The sequence below is a fragment of the Pseudochaenichthys georgianus genome, chromosome 1, assembly GCF_902827115.2.
Source record: "Pseudochaenichthys georgianus chromosome 1, fPseGeo1.2, whole genome shotgun sequence".
NCBI classification, from domain to species: domain Eukaryota; kingdom Metazoa; phylum Chordata; class Actinopteri; order Perciformes; family Channichthyidae; genus Pseudochaenichthys; species Pseudochaenichthys georgianus.
In genome coordinates this window covers 5756970-5783545 of record NC_047503.1, presented here as the reverse complement: position 1 = coordinate 5783545, position 26576 = coordinate 5756970, and the positions used below count along the sequence as shown (strand labels likewise).

The 26576-nt window shown below is 40.2% G+C and overlaps 1 protein-coding gene across 4 annotated transcripts in view; it reads right to left on the bottom strand.

Annotated features, from left to right (window-relative positions):
* The window catches only part of rptor (regulatory associated protein of MTOR, complex 1), a 244166-nt gene that overhangs the window by 91299 nt on the left and 126291 nt on the right, over positions 1 to 26576 (bottom strand). For all 4 annotated transcript variants that reach the window (XM_034105423.1, XM_034074665.1, XM_034080365.1 and 1 more), the window contains exons 9-10: positions 8392 to 8492; positions 3701 to 3845 (exon numbers count right to left, since the gene is read on the bottom strand). In XM_034105423.1, coding sequence (XP_033961314.1) covers positions 3701 to 3845; positions 8392 to 8492 — 246 coding nt within the window. The remainder of the gene's footprint in view (positions 1 to 3700; positions 3846 to 8391; positions 8493 to 26576) is intronic.

Sequence of the window (26576 nt, the reverse complement as noted above, 5' to 3'; positions counted from 1 at the left end):
TTTTCAGATACTTCCATTAATTACAAAATGTAAAGGCTTATTGTAGGTTTTCGCCTTTTCCATGCTTTCTTATATCTGTGAATACCTCGAGATTACCTAATTATGTTAATATAAATAAAGTCAATGGATTTTAAGCGTTTCTGTTTGTCCGTTTATCATTTTTGTGATGAGAAAATACGGAGGACAAATCAGAAAAGAAGCTCCGTTTTATTAATAATTTACAAAGGATCATAGTATATTATAATGCCCATAGTTTTAATGCATTATATTATTTTGTAATGAAATCATAATATTTGTCATTATATGAATCAATGATACTATGAGGTTACCCTAATCGGTAAATGGGTGATTTACGACAGCTAGAGATGTCTGCGCCTCACTGAGTCTTTAATATCCCAGAGATAAGGTTATTGTGTAGCTTTCAGTCAAAGGTGGAGGTATAAGGCTGCAGGGCGTGTGTGCGTGCGTGTGTGTGTGTGTGTGTGTGTGTGTGTGTGTGTGTGGTGTGTGTGTGTGTGTGTGTGTGTGTGTGTGTGTGTGTGTGTGTGTGTGTGTGTGTGTGTGTGTGTGTGTGTGTGTGTGTGTGTGTGTGTGTGTGTGTGTGTGTGTGTGTGTGTGTGTGTGTGTGTGGGGTTAAGAGAAAGCGATGCCCATCCTCCATGCAACTTGTCTCGTGTCGCTCAGTCTTTATTCAGGCTGCTGTCAGTGGAGATGCTGCAGGATAAGCCTGGCTGTGAAGCAGCGAGAAACACGTACAGCAACACTGGAAATCCTCAACTAACAGAAATAACTGAGACACAAATATCAAGGGAATTAAAGCGTGAACGAGGTGTGTGCATATGCTTTGCAGAAGCAGATTAAACACCTACATGGTTTGGCTCCCGCTTCCTCAACAGTATTTATTTTGAGAGTTGTGACTTATTAACACATTGACTTCGTTTTTCTGTTTGATATAATGAATGTGGCTTGGGGAATAAACGTTAACTACAACAGTGGCTGTGTGTTTAAATAGATAATGGACTATGTTTGTCCATGCTTCTTTAAACTTGAATTGATTGGTGTGACTAAGTGGAAAATGATGCTCTACATCCGAGGTGATGCTTCAAGCGGTTGTATTGCTTATTTAAGTGCAGTGAAAGGAATCCTATGAGCATGAGCTTTCTGTGCTGAATGACGGCTCACTTCCTGTTGGCAACATACAGTAGCAGATATATTAACTTGAAACAAAACAGGTAAGTACAGTAATTTCGGTATTTGTTTCTATGTATTATCTTGGTTCCTCTCACATTATTTTCACAGTTCAATAATCGGACATTTTGGCAAACACTACAGTACATTGCTGAGGATTGATTTGTGTCAGGCCTGGTCATATCCGAAGAGTAATTTAAAGTGGACCTATCATGCTATATTTGAAACATATATTGTAGGGCCATACCTATATAAAACATGTCTGTGAAGCTTTTTAGTTTTAGTTTAGTTTTTTTCATGCATTTTAGCCATGCCTCATTTTGCTCTATTTGCTCTTTTTTAGCCCTGTTTTTGCAAGGGCTGATTTCTGCTTTTGTGGCAGACTACAGCGCCACTTACAGGCCTGGCATATGTACTACAGCGTCTCCAGCGCTTTCGAGCGGTCTCTCATTCCCCTGATAGGTGGAGAGTTGCCCATATAGGCGGAGCTCCCCTTTTCTGACGTCAGAAAAATTCAAATAATAATCAGCTCCGTTGCAGCCCCGTTTTTAGAGATTTGGGTACGGAGGAAAATACACTTGGTGAGTTCCTTGACACACCGGGGACACATATTCATGTATAAAAGACGTACAAAAGTGCATTTTGCATGATAGATCCCCTTTAAGTTACGCTAACTTTATGAAATGCTTCAAACGTAAGCTGAAATGCACACGGAGGAGTCGAGGAGGGGTGAGGGAGGAGGGGTGCGGGAGGAGAAGAAAGGGAGGATACACGAGAGCAGACTACGCGGAAGTGTTTTCACTACTCGCGTATAAAAGCCCCGCCCCCACCTTCACAGCTGGTCGATTTCAACAGAGGAAAACCGACAACTGGAAGATGAGTGGAAAAGCGTCACATAAATGTAAAGTGCTCACAGCTCCGTGGGAATTATTATGTGCAATTCATTTCTAAAAGGCTTTCACATTACTATAATTATATTTGTATTTAAATGTAGCTACATTTTACACCAAAACGGAACACAAAAGCAGGACCAACCATCATACATTGAATTCCTTGACTAACAAGAGAAAGATTCATTCATTTAAATAAATATTTAACCAGAAATAGGCCGGTTCTAAGGGTTCTTCAGTTAAGCCCGACGAGAGGGGATACAGCTGTGCACATGTCATCATTAGCAGACGTCGTTTAAAAGTGACGTTTGAGTGAACGAGGACGTCCCAATTAATACCTGAGGACTCCTCTGTCCTCGCGTCTCCTCTTCATGTCTCTTGCTCGCATCTTACGGAGGCGGAGCTAAGATGCAAGGAAGGGACGCGAGTGAGGGAAAGGAGGAGTCGAGGAGGGGTATTGAGATGAGGCCATAGACCAGTCACGGTCAAAGTTCATTTTCTACAAAAAAAATGTTTATTGTCAGAATGTCCGTAAGATGGATTGTGAAAAGTGGGTCCAATTTTCACTTCTGAGACTTTGGGGCCGAAAGATCAAAACCTGTGCTCGAATTGACGTCTCCCAATCAAATAAAAAGACTCAGGACCCACGTGACACACATACAGGAAGTTGAGTACTTTGTATACTTTTTTTTACCGTATATGGCTACATTTACAAAATACAACATGTACAATAGCAGATACAATAAAACAACTTGGAGTTGATAGGAAGCACTTTTGAGGAAACAAGTTAGCAGTGAGGCCTGCTACTAGCTTGAAGCTGAATGGACAGAGCAGATAATAAAAGCAAGTTTCATCTGTAGTGCCAGTATAGCTTTAAGCTTTGTAGAGCAGGGCAGGAAGCAAAGCGGGAGTATCTCACTTTGGCTAAGCATGCTCTGTTTATCTAATTACCTTTGGTGATAAGAAACATTACTCAACAAACTATCAGAACACAAAGTGCATTGTTGTTTCTGAAGGTAGATATCTCATCTGTAAAAGAGGCAATCACTTTTTGGGTAAATAAACCCAGAGGCAGATTTGCCATGTGCTCAGAAGTGCCCGAGTTGAATCCATTTATGTTATGCCTCCCTGGCTGGTAAAAAGTAAGCATTCAGATGATTAAATACTAAGCATACCATAAAAACGAAATGTGTCTCATGAGAGAATATATCTGTTAGGTCTGTTCATCCTTTAACTTCAGTGTTTTAACTAACTTCCTCTTGCCTTCTGCGCTACAAAGCGTCTGTGTGTCTCTGTGTCTCTGTGTGTCTGTGTGTCTCTGTGTCTCTGTGTGTCTGTGTGTTTCTGTGTCTCTGTGTGTGTCTCTGTGTGTCTGCGTGTTTCTGTGTCTCTGTGTGTGTCTCTGTGTGTCTCTGTCTCTGTGTCTCTGTGTCTCTGTGTGTCTGTGTGTTTCTGTGTCTCTGTGTGTGTCTCTGTGTCTCTGTGTGTCTGCGTGTCTCTGTGTGTCTCTGTGTGTGTCTGTGTGTCTGTGTGTCTCTGTGTGTCTGTGTGTCTCTTTGTGTCTGTGTGTCTCTCTGTGTCTCTGTGTCTCTGTGTGTGTGATGCTTCGTTGTGTGTCTTACCACATGGCGTGCATGTATGTGGGGGGCAGGCGGGGGCTGCTGACCGGGGTGCAGTTGTAAGACCTCATTATCCTCTCGGCCAAAAGGAAATTGCGAAACAAGCTGGCCACCAGCAGGTCCTGACGGAACAACTTCTGGAACAAATCTGAGACAGAAAGGCAGAATGGAAATGAGGCTTCAAACCAGAGACAGGAAAGGACTAGAACACTAGCACAGACAGGACTATACAACTCATGTAACCAGGATCAGTGCATGTGCAGGGGAAACACGTACAGAGGCATCGGTCTCTTGGCGAGTACGCTTTCATTTTCATTTGCTGGTGTTTTGCGTTTGAGCATGCTCGTGCTTATTTTACAGCAGTTCATTCGTTTTTCACATTTGTTACTATTCCAGTTTATCTTATAAAGAGGCCCTTTTATGCTTTTCCCTTTTTTTGTGTGTTAAATATGTTTTGGCCAAAATGGACATTGACATCATTGTACTGTATAACTCTTGTGCTTCTTTTGGCTAGCGCTCCAACTAGGGGTGGGTTCACAGAAGTCACGGTTCGTTACGTACCTCGGTTTGGGGGTCACGGTTCGGTACGGGTTCGGTACAACAAGAAAAAGCAAAAAAAAGTCCCAAATGCGTAATTCAAGGTTTGTTGTTATTTATTTTTGAACAGTAGTGCAAGTTTCAGTTTCAAAATAAGGAACTATGACATTTTGAATAATTAACTGTATTAAACAGTTAAAAACAAACCACAAACAGCACCACACACTCATATGGCCATATTATCTATAATGGCTGATGTCAAACTAAAAGGTTTCATCAAGCTGTAAAACTAAAAAGAATGTCTTGAAAATATTACATCATAAATAATAAGAAAGTGTTTCAAGAGCGCATAGCCGTTGAAAAACATATGCCAAAAGCTTCCGTTATTTATTTTGGTCTCTCGGCTCTCATGTCTCTTGGCTTCTTAAAGACAGCGGGGATCAGCTGTTGAACAGCTGTTGTCTTTTGCCGGGCTCCGGTGATTGGCAAATCTGGGTGATGCCTTCTGATATGATTTAGCATGTTTGGCTTGTGTTACCATTAGCATACCGCACCGCTGTAGAACAACGCCGACACACCGTCCTCGTCCGATCCACCACTCGCACACTTCATCGTTATTGTAGTCCACAGGGAACCCGAAATGTTCCCACAGCTGATTTAAAAGAAGCAGGTGGGTTCTAGCTCCTGTGTGTTATCTGAAATCGCCATACTAACTTTTCTTCTTCTCGTATTTAGTTCGTTTTGTTGTTGTTTCTTCTTGTTCTTCATTTGTTGTTTAAGGGCGGCTGGCAAACAGCTTTTAGGCGCAATACCGCCCCCTGGATTATATATAGTGTAGTGGATACTGCCCTGAATGACAGACTTTTTTCCCACTCGTAAAAAAGGCGTATTCGCCGTGTGACTGCATGTGCCGAACCGTGACGTCCGAACCGTGACGGTACGGGACGAATACGGATACCGTTACACCCCTAGCTCCAACACATTGTACAAGATAGGCTAATGGGGGGGACATTTCTGACATAAATCCAAGCGGTTGACCAATCACAACAGAGCTGGCCAGCTAACCAATCAGAGCAGACTGGGCTCTGGTTTCAGACAGAGGGTGAAAAGAGGTGCTGCAGCACAGGCAGGATGGCATGGAGACATGTCCCAGTAGAGACACGACATACTGATATGAACCTGGACATCAGCTTAAAAGGACCAATTTAAACAGTTTGTTTCCTGAAGTTCATCAAAGTACTGGGTGTTTAGAATAGAGTCTGGTAGCTTTGAGCAGAGCATTTTCACTTTTTAAATAAATCCAAAAATGGTGCAAACGCTGATTTTTTAAATGACATATTCACTTCACAGGTGTTTCCATCATTTCCAAAGAGTTGGAGCAAATCAATATTAAATACCACGACAAGACCATTTATCTCCGGAAGGAATTTTCATTGTAACCTTTCCCACTGAAGACAAAAGCCAGTTAGTGGAAAGACAAGGCCTGGAATGAGTGAGTGAAGACACAACAGGGCACAAGGAGGACGTTGGAGAGACAAACGGCTACTTTCATACGCTTACAGAATATAGAGCCCAGCGATATGCAGATTGGGTCCTGGTCACATGTTCATCAGCTCATTAATGTATTCACTTATTCACGTTAATGGGGCCAGGCCAGTCCCATGCCGATCTCTGGTGTGTGTGTGTGTGTGTGTGTGTGTGTGTGTGTGTGTGTGTGTGTGTGTGTGTGGATTAGGTGTGCAGCAGTGCCTTCATTACAGGGATTCTCTCTCTTTCTGGGCCGCTTCATGAACCGCAGCGCCTCAGGGTTTAAAAGGCGTTGGCAGCCATCAGCATTGTCACATTTCCATTCGAGCTGAGAAACAGTTAGTCTCATACGAGTCTTTCAGTGTGAGTGTGAATGTGTGTGTCTGTGTGTGTGCTGCATACAAAAGACAGGTGTCCAATTAGATACGTGCTGCATGCAGAAGTCATTGAGTGTGTGAAGGCCTGTGGGTAGTGTTTAGTCTCAGTGTGGGCGAGTTTTGCTCGTGTGTGTTTAACTTGCTTTGCGGTCGCCATGTTGCCGTTAGAATGATACCCCCAATTACTGTGCTAGAAACTCTAAACACAATTCATCTTTTTGAAACGCCAAACGGCACTTCTGGCTTTTTATATCAACGTCTTCACTATTTCCAACCCCGAGGGATGTTCTGGAAGCTGAGCACTGCTGATGCTTCACTGCTGCTTGTATTCAGGGGCCCTAGATTGGGCTCCCTGAGAGCTCAACACGCGGTCATTCTATATTTGATCCCAGGCAACATGGCAAACAATAAAGATGCTTTTCAACAGTCTTAAAGCGTAAGTGTTTCTTTACAAGTGTGACTATCACTCTCAACACTGGTAACAGCAGTATGTGGGGCTTATTCTCAAAGTGTTGCTTATTGTTCTTATTAGGCGTGCACACTTTGATACAAATAAGTAGAGGCGATTAGTTTGACCGATATTCCAATTCACGATATTGAGCTTTTGATCATTTTGGAAACGTTACTCACATGATCAGGTGAGGATTGCATATTAATTTAAATTGTACGTTAATGCTACTTTGGCCTTAACCAAATATTGTGCTTCATGGTCCAAATTGGGATTATGATACTATTTTGATTCCATCTCATTCTTAAAGAACGCATGGTATACTATTGCCCCACAGTGCATTGCGTTCCAAAAACAAGTGGTTACTCGAGCCTCGAAAATCATATGTGTTCGTAAGTACAATGGGAGCCAGAGCCTTCAACTATTGAGCTCCTCTTCTGTGGATACAGCTTTCAGTTTGTGTTCGTTAGGAAGACCCCCTCTCCACAATTAGGAGTGGGCTTAAGGCTTGCTTGAGTCAGCTCTTTTTAAAATGTATACACAAACAACACCTACAGTATTGCACACGTGTCCGTCCTAGGAGAGGGATCCACCTCTGTAGCTCCGCAAGGTTTTTTCCATTTTTACCACATTCATTTTGGGGTTTTCCTGGTCAGATGTGAGGGTCTGAGATACATGTCAGTGTCTCCCCTATATACAAATAGCGGCGGCTATTATTAAAATAATAATAGGTGGCGACCCTTTTTGATTTTTGATTGTTTGTTATGTGGATTTGTAGTATTTGTGTATGTATGTTCAATAAAGGTGTATTTTGCTAAATCTTGAGACATTGCCACTGTATGCACGAGGCCTCAAGAGCCTTTCTTGTGCTGGCAGACACATAGAAACATATTGGCGGGGCGCACTTTGCACGCACTAACAAATTCCACGCGCTCCACGATCACATTTTGCCTTAGCACCGCTGCTATGACTCCATCCTAGGGGAAACACTGAATGTAATCCTTTCAGTGTGTTTTCAGGAGGCAGACATCGTCTAACAGTCAACCGTAGGCTCAACACTTTCCTTCTTGATGAAGCTTCGAGTAAGGGCTGGCTCAGGCCCCGAGTTGTGCTGAAATACGCTCAGACTGTCTGGTATAAGCTTAGACTGTCGTGGGACTTTCCCCTTTCATTTTGTTCACATCTTTTTTTATTTTCTGTCTGCACTCATTCCCCCAAAATGCATTTTAGTATTCGTGGCATCATCCCTGGAGTTTGGGTGTCTGGAATGTTGCCAGTATTAAAGGTTATTTCTTGATCATAAGTCATGGCTGTGCTGAACCCCAAGTTATCATTTGTTGCCGGCACCAGGAGGATCGTTTAAACCTGCCTGGATCCATCTGTTTTTTTCCTTCTATTTGTTAACATTGTCATTTTTATCATTTGGATTGTCTATTTGCAAATGTATCATCTTTTTTCATCTATACACACGACATCTATTGCACATCTGTCCGTCCTGGGAGAGGGGTCCCTCCTCTGTGGCCCTCACTGACGTTTCTGACATTATTTTCCAGTTTATTTCAGGGGATATTGAGACAAATGTGTAATCTGTGATGTTGGGCTATATAAATGAAATATGATTGGTTGATTGATCGATTAATTGTGCCGCACTAGTTTCTATCATTTATATTAATAGCGCACTCAAATCACTCAACAGAGATCTCACGCACATCACCACAAAAGAATCCACTTTGTCGTAAACTATTCTGTCAGGTTGTGTAAAGTAAAATGGTGACGTTTGATTAAACAGGTGTGCGTAGCCTCACCTCGGGGCAGCACGTTCCAGGCGATGGTGTCCGTGATGGCGGTGAAGATCCAGTTGAGCTCTCCGAGGGGGGTGCGTCTGTCGTTGAGCCTGCCAGGGATCCTGCACACACACAAAACACAGATGGCAGTGTGTCAGCCGCGCTCACTGTACGTCCCATCACTGACTCAGAGCACCAAGTAGCAACTGCTCAGTAGTATTATCGCAACTCATCTGAAGACATTTACATTTACAGCCACTTAGGCTCTGCCTCACAGAGACTGACAATGAGTGCATGTTTGAATATTCATGTGTGCTTGAACAAAGAGGAGATACTGAAGGCTACGAGCTGAGACTCAGAGCAGCGTGAGGCAGACAGGATGTGTCATTCTGTTTAGATTACAGGTACAGGTACAGAGACACACTGATCCCAGAGGCAGTGGTTATATGGAAAGTACTTTGACTTAAGAAGTATCAAGAATAACGTGCAAACATCCAAAAGTATGTTGTCAGCTGGTTGTTGCCTTTATTTAAGAAACACCAGGTCCAGTGGCTCTTCCTACCCAAATGCCCACATCTATAAAAATCCAGGTGCGTCATTAAAATATATGAATAATTCAAAATACATTTTCCTGATTTAAAACTAAATTATGTTTTGCTCTTGTTTGAGTCTTATCACTTCAGTATCATTAACCATGGTTATTACACAGATTAGTTGAATACTTGATTCTGATTGGTCCATTTGGAAACTCAGCGGTCTGCTGCTAAGGAAGCTCGGATCAAGGAATGTGCAGTCATATCAATCGGCAAAAATAAGTCTGATTTAATATCAGCTGTGGCCTAATAAACACATTCGTTTTTAATAAGAAAACAACATTGAATGCTTTTTGACTATTATATTTGATAATAATGGAGAGCACATGATTTGAATGAATAATGGCTGAACCGTACATATAAGGAAACAGCGCAAGAGAAGTAAAGAGGTTGAAGACACAGAGAGCTGGAGAACAGAGAGATCAGCAGAACAAGACAGACAGGAAGTCAACCGTAAAGAGAAGAAGGTATGGGCTCTGACAGAGTTTAAGTACCGGTTAATGGAAAATAAAATGTGAACAGACTTGCACTTGCGTTTATATTTTTGTTCAGTGTATTAAGTAATATCATACATTAACTCCATTATAGCAGATGCCACATTGCATGGATGAACACATTTATGCATCAATAATTACAACAGAGTATTTCTAAATACAAGTTGTAAAAATACTTATATGTATTTAATATTAATAAGATAATGATTAATTTCAGATGATAATACTTTTCAGGGTTAGGTCCGGTCTGACAGCGCTTAGCTCTCTGCTGCAGAGAAGATCACTGCTCTAAACAAAGTCAAAAATCCTACATCCAAACGGAATAAATATAATTAATTATGATGAATACGTTAAGTCTTGCTCATTGTTTTTCACTTTTATTAAATGTTTGATATTTCCGGCACAGACCCTTTCGTACCGGCAATGCGCGATAGAAACAACAGAAAGTGCGACAGTTTAAATATGCCAGTGTTAATTTCGTCAACGAAAACTATGACGAAAAATATTCGTCAACAACCTTTTTTACATGACTAAGACGAGACGATGACGAGCTAAAAATAGATTCTTGATACCGAAAACTATGACGAAATGTATAGGCCTATTTAGTTTTCTTTGACGAGACGAGACGGGACTAAGGTGTTAATGGTGGACTATCGGACATTCAAAATGCAGCATATTTCCCCCAAGTGTCCATCTTGTCTGTCAAAATGCATCTTACGTTTTTTAACTTGCAATATCATTATTTCCGCTCTCTGCACTCCAGAAGAGCGACCTCCCTAGGCTTGTTTGAGACACATTGCGGCTCGCCTCGAAAGTAGACGAGAGTAGCCGATCGCAGCCGGGGGAGGTCTCAAAAAGCTCGCCTGAAGTCGGACAGCTCGGAGAAGGCTTCTTCATCTTCTTCTTCTTCTCTCGGTTTTTTGGCGGATTGCAAACAACTTTAAGGTGCATACCGCCACCTCCGGAGTCGGCTTGACTCGGTTTGCATTTATAAAGAATGCACAAATGTGTTTAATCGTTAATGTCAGATATGTACTAAGTAAATACATTTGTTCCTGCTCAAGATTAGATTCAACTTTATTGTTATTGCACATATTACAGGTACTGAGACAACGAAATGCAGTTTAGCTTCTCAGGTGCAACAAGCAGTGAAGTGGAAAGTAATGTACACAATCTACAGAATAACATATCGAATGAATTGAATGATGAATAAACAGTGGGGTATGAATACACTAGATATCAGCCTGTGAGCAGTATGAACAGTGTGTATGAATATGCTAAGATATATAAAGTATGAAAACGGTAAGCAGTATAGTATAAAATATATAGATATTAATTTCATGATGATAAACATTGTGGAACAATGATGACAAATGGGAATGGATGTGGCGACGTAAAACTGACACAAAACAACAACAAACTTTTGCCAGCCAATGGGAGAGCTTCATCAGCAGCACGTGGTAAAAACCACCAATGAGCGCTCAGCTCGAGATACCAGCGAGCCGTTTCCCATCAAGCATTTCGCTTCCGCAGCTCGTGGAGAGCAACTGCGCCAACTCGCCTCGCCTCGCTCTCAAGGCTGCGGGCGTCTTTGTCCCGCGAGATTTCAAAGTCTCATGTGGGCGGGCCTCCAGAGCAAGTCGGACAAAATGACTAACCATCATGCAACGCACTAGCAAGACGTTGATCGCAACTGCGCAGGTCTGCGCAGGTCTTGCTTGTCTCAAACAAGCCTCCTGTGTCTCTCTGTGTGCGGGGGGCGGGGCCTAACAGACATGCTGCAGCGGACACAGAGATCTGCCGGGGACGGAGCGCTCAGAGAGTATAGACACATTTTGACTAAAATGTAATTTTTCATCGATTAAAATGTTTTGAGTTTTCGTCGACTAAAACTAGACTAACACGTTTAGACTAAGACTACGAAGGATAGGAATGACTGAAATGTGACTAAAACTATATATACTTATATATCTTAGTGTATTCATACACACTGTTAATACTGCTCACAGGCTGCTAGTGTATTCATACCCAAGCTCACTGTTTATTCATCATTCAATTCATTCTATATTTTATTCTGTAGATTGTGTACATTACTTTTCACTTTACTGCTTGTTGCACCGTTAGATCTGTAATCTGTGCAATAACAATAAAGCAGGCATCTTTATTGTAGCCTCAACAATAAAGTTCTAAGTAGTGCAATATGAAATAAAAACTAAACAAATCTGTGCTGTTGTATTTGCTGTAAAGTGTCTCTACTGTCGGCTATTTTTATTATATGTACAGCACTTTGGCTCGACCAAAAATCGTTTATAAATGTGCTCTATAAATAAAACTTGATTTGATTTGAAAAACAACTACACTCTTTTGGCAGTGTTGTGGTGCCGAGAGATGGGAGTCGGAGGCGGGGTATCAAAGGTACAAGCTAGACTTTTATTTAGCATCTGAAAACCATTGTACACAACTTCATTCCCGGGAAGCGAAGACCGGCGGAAACAGGAGGTCCGGTTCACTAAAATGTCCGTGCAGAACAATACCCCAACCCATAGATCCGTGGGTGAATAATTTCAATCAGTGTACTACACTATTTTGGCAGTGTAACAATTAAACAAGAACTACACTCTTTTGGCAGTAACAATTAGATAAATAATAAACTGTCAGACTGACACTGAAGACAAACAAACTATTTTCAGCAATCAATTTGTTTAGTTGACTCTGGGTGACATGTGGCGATTTAAAAAGATCGTTTTTTTGCTGTTTAGATGGTGTTGCTCCATCTGGGTCACTGCCGGTGGTTGAGACGGTGGGGTCTTTGGCAACTAGTTTTATAGCCACATGTACATTAGTTAGGTGCTTCAGGAGATTGGCATTGCTGTTATTCAATGTGGACAATGCTTTTTGTCCTGCACACAGTTTACATTTGACCATAATATTTTGTGTGTCCTTTATCCCCAGAAATTGAAAATAGTGGTTATATCTCCAAGTTGTAAATGCGCTGCTGCTCTCGCTGATACTTGCATCTGCCATAGTGTGTGTGTGTGTGTGTGTGTGTGTGTGTGTGTGTGTGTGTGTGTGTGTGTGTGTGTGTGTGTGTGTGTGTGTGTGTGCTGGTGGTGCAACCCAGTCTCACGGCATTTCGTGTTCACCAACACGATTTTTAATCTATTGATTCGTGTTCACCATCACGATTTGCCCCTTTTTTTCGTGTTGCACAGCACGATTTTAATAGCAATGTATTTCTACTGGTAACGTGTTTCGTGCCTGCAGGCTGCAGCACGTCTTTTTCTCCGGTCGGGTCGTGGAAGACCGGAAGCTGTGTGGTTCATAAAAACATGTTCTTACTCAATATCAAGCCACAATTATTGCTTTTATTTTAAATCGTATAATTTCGGACTTTTGTTGTCGTCTGTGAGGAAAATAAATGGGGCTCAGAGCCTCAGGATACTGAAATATGTATTTTTTAAATCTTTTTTTCCTTCTAATTTGTTATTCTTTTCAAAATAACACACTGTTATTTACTCACCAATAACACACAATTATCCTTGCTTTTATTTATTGGTTTAATTCCATAATCTCGGGCTTTTTTGGCGTCCGTCAGGAACTGAATTTCAAAATAAATATAACCGGAAACAGACGTAGGCATTTCGAGCGATTACCCAAGATCCTCAGCTATGGTTTTAAGCTCGCTGATTGGATGTGTTAGCCGCAATGCATGCTGGGATTTGGTGTTTATATTATATGAAATCCGGAAAACACTTTAAAAGTATAAAATACTTAATTCCGAGTGCTCTTGCTTTTCTCTTTGAAAGTCATCACATAACGGCATTGTAATACACGGTTCGGCTGCATTACATATTACAGATCTGCCGTAGTTCTTTATTTAGAGAGCCCTGATGAGAAGACCTTTGGAAAAACTGGAAGAAATGGCGCCGAAACTGAATACTTGACGTGGATCATAAATATATCAACAATTAAACAACATCTTCAATTTCTCTTCACACAATACGTCTCCTTGCAGTATCAACACTAATTCGGCTGACTTTTACATTTGATCTAATTCATAGATAGGTTATATTTACACCATAACGGTGCACAGCTGATAGAAAAGGACTGTAGTTTTCAAAGATATTACTGATTTTCTTTGAATGTAAGAATGTAAATACTGAGTCTGAAATAGTATAGCAATATGCTGTGAAAAAGACGTGCTGCAGCCTGCAGGCACGAAACACGTTACCAGTAGAAATACATTGCTTTTAAAATCGTGCTGTGCAACATGAAAAAAATGGGCAAATCGTGATGGTGAACACGAATCAATAGATTAAAAATTGTGTTGGTGAACACGAAATGCCGTGAGACTGGGTTGGGTGGTGAGCGTTGCCGTGTATGTGTGTGTGTTAGCAAGTGTTTGTGTGTCTGTATTTTCCCCATAAGGCAAGACCCGCCCAACTCTGTCTCTGATTGGCTTACCCTGAAATGTTACCCCGCGTTAACCAATCATCACTCCTCTCTGGTTACTTTCACTTTTCCATGGTACTGTGAGAGGACATCGCTGTATTCACCTGTAAGTTACATCCGCAGGGATATTCGGTTCAGTTCCATTACATAATGTAACGCAGTAACGCACCCATTTAAATCACAGTAACTATAACGGCGTTACTGAATGGGAATAGGTAACTAGTAACGTTATTAGTTACCGCAAAAGGTAGTTGCGTTACAGTAATGCGTTAGTTTGTAACACGTTAGTCCCAACACTGGTAAACACACACCTGATCACATGAGAGCTGCCGTTTCATTCAGACTGTTTAAAAAAAAAACGGTCTGATTTTAACAACTCAATGTGTGATTGTTATAGCAGTAATATTAGACACTAATAATACAGTAAACTATTAACACTGTACATATTATTGTTTGCCCGTGGGATTAGGATGATCTGTAGTGAGAGCCGTGCTGCATTTTCCTCCGGTCGGATGTGATATAAAAACAAAGCGATTATTTTTGTTGTTGTAAACTCACGTGGATTAAACTACATGTATTAGTGCATTCATTTCAACTCGCGAACATATGATACATTAAATGATCGTGAGGATGATGATTGAAAATCGTTTGTTTGAGCCGGGCTGCATTTCCTGATGAAAAAACATAGAGATGGTTTTGTACTTACACCTACATGTAGGCCTACGTGAATTAAACAACATTATTTTGTTAAATAAAAACATGGTGATGTTTTGTAAATGATTACATGTCTCTTATTTAGCACATAATATGATCCTATCCGTGACATATGGATCTTAACAAATATCCGATCAGATACCTGTAGAATCATCTATCAGCTGTTTATTTCACATGAGTTCCAGTGTGGCAGCTTTTCACGGCTCCCCCTTGTGGGTCCATGATCCATTGCAGCTGGTTTAATTAAAATTACATTTATTTATCAAGGGGGCGTATCAAGTCCTGCGGGGGGGGGGTTTCCTTTTCAGCAGGGGCCCACCCCATGCAGATCACGGACCCGCACGGGTAGGCGTCTGAAATTTAGCGCTACATCTGTATGTGTCTCGTCTGACACAGAGCCGTATAATATCTACTTCCGGTCCATGGGACCTTATTTCTGAAAAATAATGTATTGAAGTCAATGAAGAGAGAAAACCTATCTTTCGATCCCTTTTGAATTGTGCCATGAATTACACATATGATGTTTGTCAATCTTAAAAAATAATTTCCATGTCAAAAAAGTCAGTTTGTTGTAAAACTGTTGAAATATAAGACTATGAAAAATACGCAACTAGAAAGACTACAAATCCCAGAGTCATGTAAGTGATGTCATAACTGATGTCACAATTGTTTTCCTCCGCTAAATATAAGAGATAGCTAAGATAAGATAACTTTAACAAGATGCCTGTGTGCTTAGTATCAGGTTGTTATCATACCAGCAATGTGTCTTGCTCGTTATTTCGCTTCCCATCTGATGAAAGGACCAGGAGTGGCTGGATCAAGTTAGCTACCTAGCTAGTAGCTAGCACGTTAGTTAGAGATGTAGTTTATTGACCGTTTCACACAAAAAAATGTGTTACTTCACAGTTTTACAGTTTGACTGGCAAAATTATCTTTTAAATTGACAAACATCATATGTGACCCGCTCTATCGAAATCAGTGGGAAGTCGCAACGGCTCATTTAAAAATAAACGTGGATTTGTGTAAAAAAATAGTTTTTCGGGGTTCGGGTGTTTTGTTTGATTTTAAATAAACAAAGTCTTGGCTTTCAGAATATGAAACTTTTATTTCCAAAATCACACGATAAATACATGTTTGAAGCTTGTAAAGGGAAGATGACAGCTCTCACTCGCACCCTGCTGTTCCTCAGCGCAGCTTCCCCTCCCTCCGGCTGAAATTATGAATGTAAGGCGTATAGTAATCATAGATAACACGGCAGGGTCCGTTACAGTTTGTTTTCATCTGATTTCAATTAAACAAAGTCTTGGCTTTCAGAATATTAAACTTGTTTCGGCAAATGCAGATGATAAATACAACTTTGAAGCTTGTAACAGCATAATTACAAGCGGAGAACGGAGTAACTTAACGTCACAGCAGGCATAACAACAGCCGGTGTTTCTCGTGAGGGTTTTCCCCGGGAAACAAACACAATTCACACAAACGCAAAAATACACACACACACACACACATATACACACACACTCTCGCGAGCTTCCCTCCGTAGTATTTTGATCATTTGCTCCGCTAATAATCAGATCGATGGATTCCAGAGAAGAGAAAACTTTAAAGGCCTTTTTCTCAAAATGATGACTCGGTGACAGTCATTATATAATGTGACATATTTCGCTTAATATTCGGAGTACAAAGACAATCCTGATATCATTAGAAAGCTAGGAATCTCCTCTTTCCAACAGTGCATACAACTCAAAATGTGTCTTCGGGTCAATGCGACCGATTTCGATGGAGCAAGTCACATATGTGTAATTCGTGGCACAATTCAAACGGGATCGAAAGATAATCTTTCTCTCTCCATTGACTTCAATACATAATTTTTCCGAAGTAAGGTCCCATGGAGGTCCACCGGAAGGGGAGGGACTTCGCCACTCTATTGAATGGCGCTTGTAAGGTTTCAGCGTTAGAGTTATTTTAGTTTATTGTTTTGTGTTTATTCTTGTGACCTTGCATTTTATTTTGGTATTGACTCTACCCTCTTTTTTCAGGTGTCTAGACTTCCTGTCTTTGTGTGTCACCTGCTAGCTTGATTGTGGTCTCCTGCTCATGATTGTTTTCACCTGTGCCCCATTACCTGTTGTGTGTGTATATATAGCCCTTCTCTCCTTTTGTCTTTTGTCGGTTCGTCTTGTCTCAACACCAAGTCCATGTCTGTACTCCCTCGTGAACAATTGAGCAACCTAGTCGAACCTAGAGAACTTTTGAGTATCCTAGTTGATCCTAGAAACCTTTTTACTTTGAAAAGTCTTTTGTATAATAAAATATATTTTTGAAGTCAAGAACGAATCGTGCATCTGAGTTCTTGTGAGTCCTTCGTGTCAGCGCTGGTCTGACAGGGGTGCAGATCTGACGGAGTGCACCAGAACGCCGCTCACTGAAATGTCAGTACCCATAAGGAGCCGTACAAATGCCGCAGTGTTTGCGTGGCTGTGTCTTTAGTTGAAAGCCCAGTGGCGATCTGTTCATCTGTCATACTGATCATACAGTCAATGACTTTGTTGTTATTAGCATCTGGTTAGCTAGCTATGCTAACGAATATAAGAAGCTTTTCTCCAACCAGTGAGGTAAAGGCACATCTTTATATGATCATAGTTATAAAAAAATAAGAGAATAAAGTAAACAGGTATAAAATACTATATGACAGTAAAAAAAAGTTGTTATTAATAAACACGAATACAGTTTAAAAGGGGAGTGATTTGCAAAATAACCATAAAGAAAAAGAAAATCTTTCATATGGGTGTTGAGAGATGTATCCATAGATCTCCTAATGTTACTCTCAAAGTGCACCAGATTGATGCTTTTAACTTTAACATTAAAAAAAAAAAAAAAATCTTCCCGGGGGAGCATGCCCCCGGACGCCCCTAGAGGAGGTTAGGTCCCCCCCCCCACTTAAATCATGTCCACATAGATAGAAAACTAATGTCCATGTCTTTCTGTTTTGGTGGTCATGCCACAACCGTGCAAGTGCATGCATGCGAGAGTCATGGTAAGATATCTGGATTAAGAGGTTGCTTTTTCTTTGCACAGCATGAAAGAAAAGTGAAATGAATGGGTTGTGATTTTAGTATTTTTAAGCAGAGGTCAATCATTTGTATGGCCCTTCGAGGATGTTGAAAAAATTGAAATGGCCCTTGAGAGGAAAAAGGTTCCCCACCCTTGCTATAAGGGAACTCATCACTGCTGCACATGACCACAGCTAAGCTAAAGGTGGCTAAAGTTTGGGGAGATGACGTTTGGTGGTGTCATTTATGCACCAGTTTGCAGCGGGCACAGATCTTATTGTAAGCATTTAACCAAATACTGTTGACTTCGAGACAAGGGAACCTGAAATGGTTAACCGCGTACTCATCTTCCGATTTTAGCACTTATCCCTGCAGCTCTCTATGAAGGTAATAATGGAAACTAGAGACCGAAAGTGTTTAAAAGCCTTTTCTGTAATATAGCCAACAATGCTACGCACAGACAATTATGTGTTTGTGTATCTAAGAGACTACAGTAGACTCCAAGACTTTGTGATCAGCATTGTAAGGAATTGACCTGGTCTGTGCAGTATATCACAGTGCGCTCACTTCCTCTTTTAACTTCTTAAACTCAAAATGAAGCGCGCCAGCAGTCATGGTTTCTCTAGAACAACCCTAAATAAGTTCAAAAGACATTTGAAAGAAAAGTCAATTCATGCTTAAGTTATTTCTTCCAATCCCCCCACCACCCCAGAAATGTCATCATCCAGTGTCACACTACCAAACTTTTTGTCTCCACTTTGATGTGCATTAGTTTGTGCACTGGAGCAGTGCCAAGAACTTGTCTTGAGATAGAAGCCAAAACAATTGTTATATCATTATCTTTAAAAAGACTGACACTTCATTATATAGTCGTAGCACACATCTTGCTAATCAATAAGCACTTATTTTGACTTCTACAGCATATTATCAGCACTAACCCTAACCCTAAGTCCACCAGCAGCCCTGTAAATGACTTCTAAGTACACTCAGAGAGTCTGACCTTTCCCTGCCCTAAACCTCCCATTTCCACCTCTAAGTGACAAATAATCATGAGGCTCCTGGCAGGAACCAGCCCCCTGTATAAGCATGAGGGCCAGCTCCTGAGCTCTTTGAGTGCTTGCCAAAGGCGTCTGGCAAGTCAGCACTAAGGATGAACACATGGAAGCATATTGGTAAAATGACAGATAGGTGCTGGTGATGGATGAATGAGTCAATGCTTGTGTCATATTTTCCATTTGTAATAATATCTTGTTTCACCCATTTTAGTTGTGCTCTGTCATCCTGTTTTATTCATATTTACAATGATAGATATTAATAGTATTTTTCATTTGTTTGTTATACTCATTAGAAAAGTGCTAGGCTATATTGTCTAGACTAGAGCAAACACATTTCTTTGGTCAAAATTTAATTAAGACCAAAATCTGACTTTCTGTTTTACCAGTTACAAAATAATCATACCATAGAACTTCCAAAAAACTCATTCGAAAGAAAGAGACAAAACAAACTCCATACTAACTAGATAAAGATATCTGGTACCAACCTTTTTCCAAAACTTTCTTAAATTATATTTGTAGATTTGTGTTTTCAAACTCAGAAACTTGATTACAATACAAACATAAGCTAATAATATCATTATGGGGGGGAAAGTTAGAGCAGTTAAATAAGTTAGGCTAGAAGCTAACAAGCCTAGCCTAGCCAAGTACCAGTAGCTGCTGTCTTACATGATTTACTGTGGGGAAGTTACCTTTAAATCATACATTGAAATGTATAAAATCCTATATTCATTAATTAGAGTAGTTCATCATTGCACATGGGTTTGTAGGCTAAACTAAACATTTTGTAGTTACTGTGTTCGTCTTTTGTAAGGCAGTAAAATAATCGTTGTAATTTACCATTTAACCAATGCTACAGTTAGTTTGAGTCTCAAGCAGTTGCTGAGACACTACAGTAAAAATCACACTTGATACTAGTAGCCTAGGCATATGTTTTTTTACCAGGGTGATTCAAGCAGGAAAGCCATAGGAAATGCTTCAGCAAAGGAATAAGAAACATGTTCATTGTACTTTAGTTTGGTGGATATTGCAACATATATAATAATCCTAAACAAAACGCAATGCCACCAAAAAAGATTCCTCCACATGCTGAGGAGGTTGACGACATTAAACGATCGTTAAACATGTTGACGGAGGAGGTATCTGTTGTAAGACAGCAACAGATAGCAATTATGAGCCTGGTGGAGGAAGTTAAAGCCCTGAGGCTAGAAAACTCCGAAAAAGAAAAGAGGATATTCTCGCTGGAAAATCGGGTGGATGAGCTGGAACAATACACCCGAATTAACAACATCATAATCACTGGACTGGAGATGAAACCCCGCTCATACGCCCGGGCGGCGACGAGGATGACCGGAGGGGACACAAGCGAGGAGAATGCTACATCTGTGGAGCTACAGGTGACGGCCTTCCTCAACACCAAGGGAATAGAGATTGACAGCGACAACATCGAGGCCTGTCACCCGCTACCACGGAGAAATAAAACTGATAAACCGGCAATAATAATAAGGTTTGCCAACAGAAAACAGAAAACTGAACTTCTGAAACAGGGAAGACGGCTTAAGGGCTCGGATGTATATATGAATGAACACCTTACTAAAATAAATGCTGAGATCACCAGAACAAGCCAAAGTGTTAATCATCAGGGACCTGGAGGAACTGGAAAAATACCAATGAAACAAATCAGACAAGGTAACGAAAATAAAACACTACCATGACAATTCCAGATAATATACACATATCTCCATCAAGACTAGAACCTTTTGCATATACAGAGCATAAAGCACAGGACATTGATCCGGAAAACAACTTACTGAACAATATCAACAACAGCTGCAACTATTTCACAGAGGAGCAATTCAATGTAACGTGTCAATCAGAAGAGAACATATCAATTATCCACTTCAATAGCAGAAGCCTATATTCCAACTTCCTCAACATTAAAGAATATCTAAGTCAGTTTAAGAACCCATTCAACATCATAGCAATATCAGAGACCTGGATCAGTGCTGAGAAAGGTGTGGACTTTGAGATGGATGGCTACGAACTGAATTATACAAACAGAAGGAATAAGAGTGTGGCAATCTATGTGGATAAAGGAATGAACTAGAAGGTGGTGGAGAGCATGACAACAGCTGTTGACGATTTGTTTGAATGTGTTACAGTAGAAATTTGTATGGAAAAGTCCAAAAATGTTATTGTGAGTTGTATATACAGAGCTCCTGGAACCTGTATTAACACATTTACAGATAGGGTAGAAAACATGTTTACTAAATCATTACAAAACATGATGTTTATCTGTGGGGATTACACTATTGACCTGTTGAATCCAAACAAGCATCAAATGACAGAACACTTCATCAATGCATTGCACTGTATGGGTTTGTATCCTAAAATTACCAGACCTAGTAGAATCACTTCTCATTCTGCTACATTAATAGACAACATATTCACAAACATTATGGAGAACAATACAGTAGGCGGATTATTATATAGTGACATCAGTGATCATTTACCTGTTTTTATTGTCTATCACTGCAGTTCTAAGAAACCGAAAGTCACCAGCCATTTCAAATACAAAAGATTGAGAACTGAAGATAACATAATTGCATTTAAGAATGATTTCCTAAAGCAGAATTGGAGGGTAGTATATGAGAGAGACAATATTGACAAGGCCTATGATGAATTTCTAAACATTTTTAAATCACTTTATGACAAAAAGTGTCCAGTGAAACAATGCAGAGAGAGACACAAACAAACTCACAGTGCATGGATCACTAATGGCCTCAACAATGCCTGCAAAAAGAAAAATACACTATATAGACAATTCATAAAATATAGAACTTCAGAAGCAGAAAATAAATATAAAAGATATAAGAATAAATTAACCCATATTCTGAGGATATGTAAAAAAGAATACTATAATAAAATATTAGAGAATAATAAGAATTAAAGCTGCAAGCAGCGTTGAGCGGGTCTTCGACGCTCCGCAGGCTGTTGTCCGCACGTCGACGTCAGGCAGATGTCTCGAGGACTCGGCCGTTGGCAAACGTGGGAAGTGTCAGGCCGATCGGATAATGATTTTGAGTTACAGTAGTAACACAAACATTGTGTTTGATGGCGAGTGATCTGTCGCCATGGCAACGGCATTTGATGACACCCCATAATATGCTTAGATGTGTTGAGGGCCGGATCATTAGACATCTGAAATCTGGTGCCGTTTGGACGATTTTCCATTGAGTTACGACAACATTTGGTTTCATGGCGAGGGCGTTGCCATGGAAACGGCATATGATGACATCCCATCATTTGCGTAGAGCTGTTGAGGGCCGGACCATTAGCCATCATCTGAAATCTGGTGCCGTTTGGACGTTTTTCCATTGAGTTAGGACAACACCGTGTTTCATGGCGAGGGATCTGTTGCCATGGCAACGGCATATGATGACATCCCATAATTGGCTTAGAGCTGTTGAGGGCCGGACCATTAGCCATCATATGAAGTTTGGTGCCGTTTGGACGATTTTCCATTGAATTATGACACCAGGTTTTTTGACGAGGGACACGGAAATGGCATATGATGACATCCGATAATTGGCGGAGACCATGGCGAGGGACCGCCTTGCATCGAGCGAACGCAAATTTTGGCGTAAAATCACGGCTATGCTGTGCGAAAAACAAAAAAAACGCGTGATAACAATTTGCCGCCCATGTCTCGAGATAATAACCAAAGAATTTTGAGTCGTTCGGATTAAGTCCCGAACGCGATACAAAATTCGTACGACGACGATCGCGTTTTTCCAACGCCATATTCAAAATGACCGACTTCCTGTACGTTATTTTATACCCCTCCAAGAGGCTTTTTTGTTCGTCTCCGCACCCTAGATATGCGTAGCGAGTTTCGTTTGTTTATGTGAAAGTTAAAGTGGGGGGAGTTAATGTTAAAAACGGAAGTGGGCGTGGCCTACGCAATTTTTGACGCAACTGTAGTAGCATGGGCTACCTACTGTCATGATTTAGGCCACTTTTAATGGGCTTTTGCCCCTCGTATTCCCTGTTTTTTGTTGGGTTTTGCATGGTTATCGCTCGCTTAGCGAGCGACTAAATTGATCGTAACAATATCAATTATGCGAGTTGCGCATACGTAATATAATAATTAGTCTGCCCACGAGACGCCCAGTCGCGCGGCCTATCAGCCGTCATGATTTCCGAACCTTTTTAGTGCTTTTGCCGGTCGTTTTCCCTTTTTTCGGTGTGTTTCGCAGGTTTATTGGTCGCTGCGCGATGTGGTTAATGGTTTTAATGAATTCTTTGTAAATGTGGGGCCAGATCTGGCAGAAAAAAATTAAAACCGTAGAAACAACTAAAGGGGAAGACACGGACCTCTAGAATGAAATCAATAGCTCTTTCTTCCTCACATCAGTCGAAGATAAAGAAATCATCGATACTGTGCGGAAATGTAAAAGCAAGTCCTCAACCAATTGGAATAATATTGATATGATTATAGTAAAAAACATTATTGAAGAAATTGCAGAACCATTGAATCTCTTTAACTTGTCTTTTCAATCTGGTAAATTCCCAAATAAAATGAAAATAGCAAAAGTTATACTATAATATAAAACTGGGGATAAACACCATTACACAAATTACAGACATGTTTCATTGCTCTCTCAGTTTTCCAAGATCCTTGAAAAGCTTTTCACAAAAAGACTTGACAGTTTCATGGAAACACATCAGCTTTTGGACAACAGTCAATATGGATTCAGGAAAGATAGATCAACATCTATGGCACTAATGGAATTAAGTGAAGAAATAGCAAACTGCATGGACAATAAAAAACAAGCAGTGGGAATATTTATAGACTTACAAAAAGCATTTGACACCATCACAATATTTTACTGATAAAACTGGAATTGTATGGCATCAGAGGGGTGGGATTAAACTGGGTGAGAGATTATTTAAGCAACAGACAACAATTTGTTGAAATTGGTGAACATAAATCAGAATACATGAACATAACTTGTGGAGTACCTCAGGGGTCCGTGTTGGGTCTAAAGCTGTTCATAATATACATCAACGACATTTGCAGAGTATCAAATATATTGAAATGTATTTTATTTGCAGACGACAATAATATATATTTTTTCCGGTGACAATTTGAAAGAGCTAATGGAAGTGATAACAGCAGAAATGATTAAAGTAAAAACATTGGTTTGACACAAACAAATTATCATTAAATATAAGCAAAACAAAGATTATGTTATTTGGAAAACATAAAACAAATCCACAGATACAATTAATACTAGATAACATACACATAGAAAGAGTATATTAAATGAAGTTCCTTGGTGTGGTTTTAGACCACAAAATCAGCTGGAAACCTCATATCACTCATGTAAAAGCAAAACTGGCTAAAACTATCGCAATATTGGGAAAAGCCAAGGCAAGGCAAGGCAAGTTTATTTATATAGCACTTTTCGACGCAGGGTAATTCAAAGTGCTTTACAAAAAAGAAATGAAAGACATTAAGCATTAAAAAAGAAAAGCTAATAAAATAAACATTAAGGAAAAATACATGGATAAAAGTTACAGTGCAGTCTAAAATATGAATAGTTCAATTAAACATTACAAGAAAAAGTACATGGATAAAAGTTACAGTGCTAATAAAATAAACATTAAGGAAAAATACATGGATAAAAGTTACAGTGCAGTCTAAAATATGATTTAATTTAGACAGACTTTCTTCACCATATTTTGCTCGCATGACATCCACAATCGGACCCTCAGGAGGCTGTACACACCCCCTCCCCTGCTTTGCTTCCATAACAAAGTCTTTAAAGTGTTACCAAAACACTATTTTTCATCCGTCGATGCCAGATATTCCAAATATCTCTGCTTTCGAGCAGTCCCTCTCATAAATGTCATGGAGTTTAATTACGTTTAGAAAAAGTACATGGATAAAAGTTACAGTGCAGTTTAAGATATGAAAAGTTCAATTAAAAGCAGCGACAAAAAGAAAAGTCTTCAGCCTGGATTTAAAAGTAGTAAGAGTTGCAGCGGACCTGCAGGTTTCTGGGAGTTTGTTCCAGATATTTGGAGCATAATAACTGAACGCTGCTTTACCATGTTTAGTTCTGACTCTGGGGACAGAAAGCTGACCAGTCCCTGAAGACCTGAGAGATCTGGATGGTTCATAGTTTAGCAGGAGGTCAGTAATGTATTTTGGGCCTAAACCATTCAGTGCTTTATAAACCAGCATCAATATTTTGAAATCTATTCTTTGACACACAGGAAGCCAGTGTAAAGACTTCAGAACAGGAGTGATGTGGTCCACTTTCTTAGTGTTAGTGAGGACTCGAGCAGCGGCGTTCTGAATCAGCTGCAGCTTTCTAATAGATTTTTTAGTGAGACCTGTGAAGACACCATTGCAGTAGTCGAGTCTACTGAAGATAAAGGCATGGACAAGTTTTTCCAAATCCTGCTGTGACATTAGTCTTTTAATCCTAGATATATTCTTTAGGTGATAGTAGGCTGATTTAGTAACTGTTTTAATGTGACTGTTGAAACTCAGGTCAGAGTCCATGACTACACCTAGATTCCTGGCTTTATCTGTTGGTTTGAACATTGCAGACTGAAGCTCAGCGCTAACTTTTAAACGTTCTGCCTTGGCTCCAAAGACCATTACCTCAGTTTTATCTTTGTTTAATTGGAGAAAGTTCTGACACATCCAGTCATTGATTTGTTCAATGCACTTACTCAGTGTTTGAACTGGAGCATAGTCTCCTGGTGAAATTGTTACGTAAATTTGTGTGTCATCTGCATAGCTATGGTAACTTATTTTGTTGTTCTTCATTATCTGAGCCAGTGGTAGCATGTAGATGTTAAAGAGAAGAGGCCCCAAGATGGAGCCTTGAGGAACCCCACATGTCATATTTGTCAACTCAGATGTGTATTTACCTATAGAAACAAAGTTGTTTCTATCCTTTAAGTAGGATTTAAACCAATTTAGAACTGTTTCCGAAAGTCCCACCCAGTTTTCCAGTCGGTCTAGTAATATGCTGTGGTCAACAGTGTCAAACGCAGCACTGAGATCTAATAATACTAACACTGAAGTTCTGCCACTGTCCGTGTTTAAGTGGATGTCGTTAAAGACCTTTACAAGAGCAGTCTCAGTGCTGTGGTTTGGACGAAAGCCTGACTGGAACACATCGAAACAACCATTTAAATGCAAGAAATTACTCAACTGTTGAAAAACAACTTTTTCAATGATCTTACCTAGAAATGGCAGGTTTGATATGGGCCTGTAATTGTTCATTACTGAAGCATCTAGATTATTCTTTTTTAAGAGCGGTTTAATGACTGCAGTTTTCAGGGCCTGTGGAAAAATACCTGAGTGAAGAGATTTGTTTACTATATGAAGTAGTTCTGAGGCCATGCAAGGCAAAATATCTTTGAAAAATCCTGTTGGAATAATATCAAGGCAGCAGGAGGAGGACTTCAGAAGTTGTATAATGTCCTCTAGGTTTTTATCATTAATCTGATGGAATTGTGTCATGATGTCTGAATTGATGTTAAGTGGACACAGAGACAGCACATTTGCTGTTCCTGATGCAGAGGCACTGACTGCTTGTCTGATTTTCTGAATTTTGTCAGTGAAAAAGGAGGCAAAATCATTGCACGCCCTGGTGGTTAGAAATTCAGAGGCTACTGACACTGGGGGGTTAGTTAGTCTGTCGACGGTAGCAAACAAGGCACGTGCGTTGTTTTTGTTTTTGGTAATGATGTCAGAGAAGAATGATTGTCGTGCGTTTTTCAATTCCAAATTATAAAGGCCAAGTCTCTCTTTATAAATTT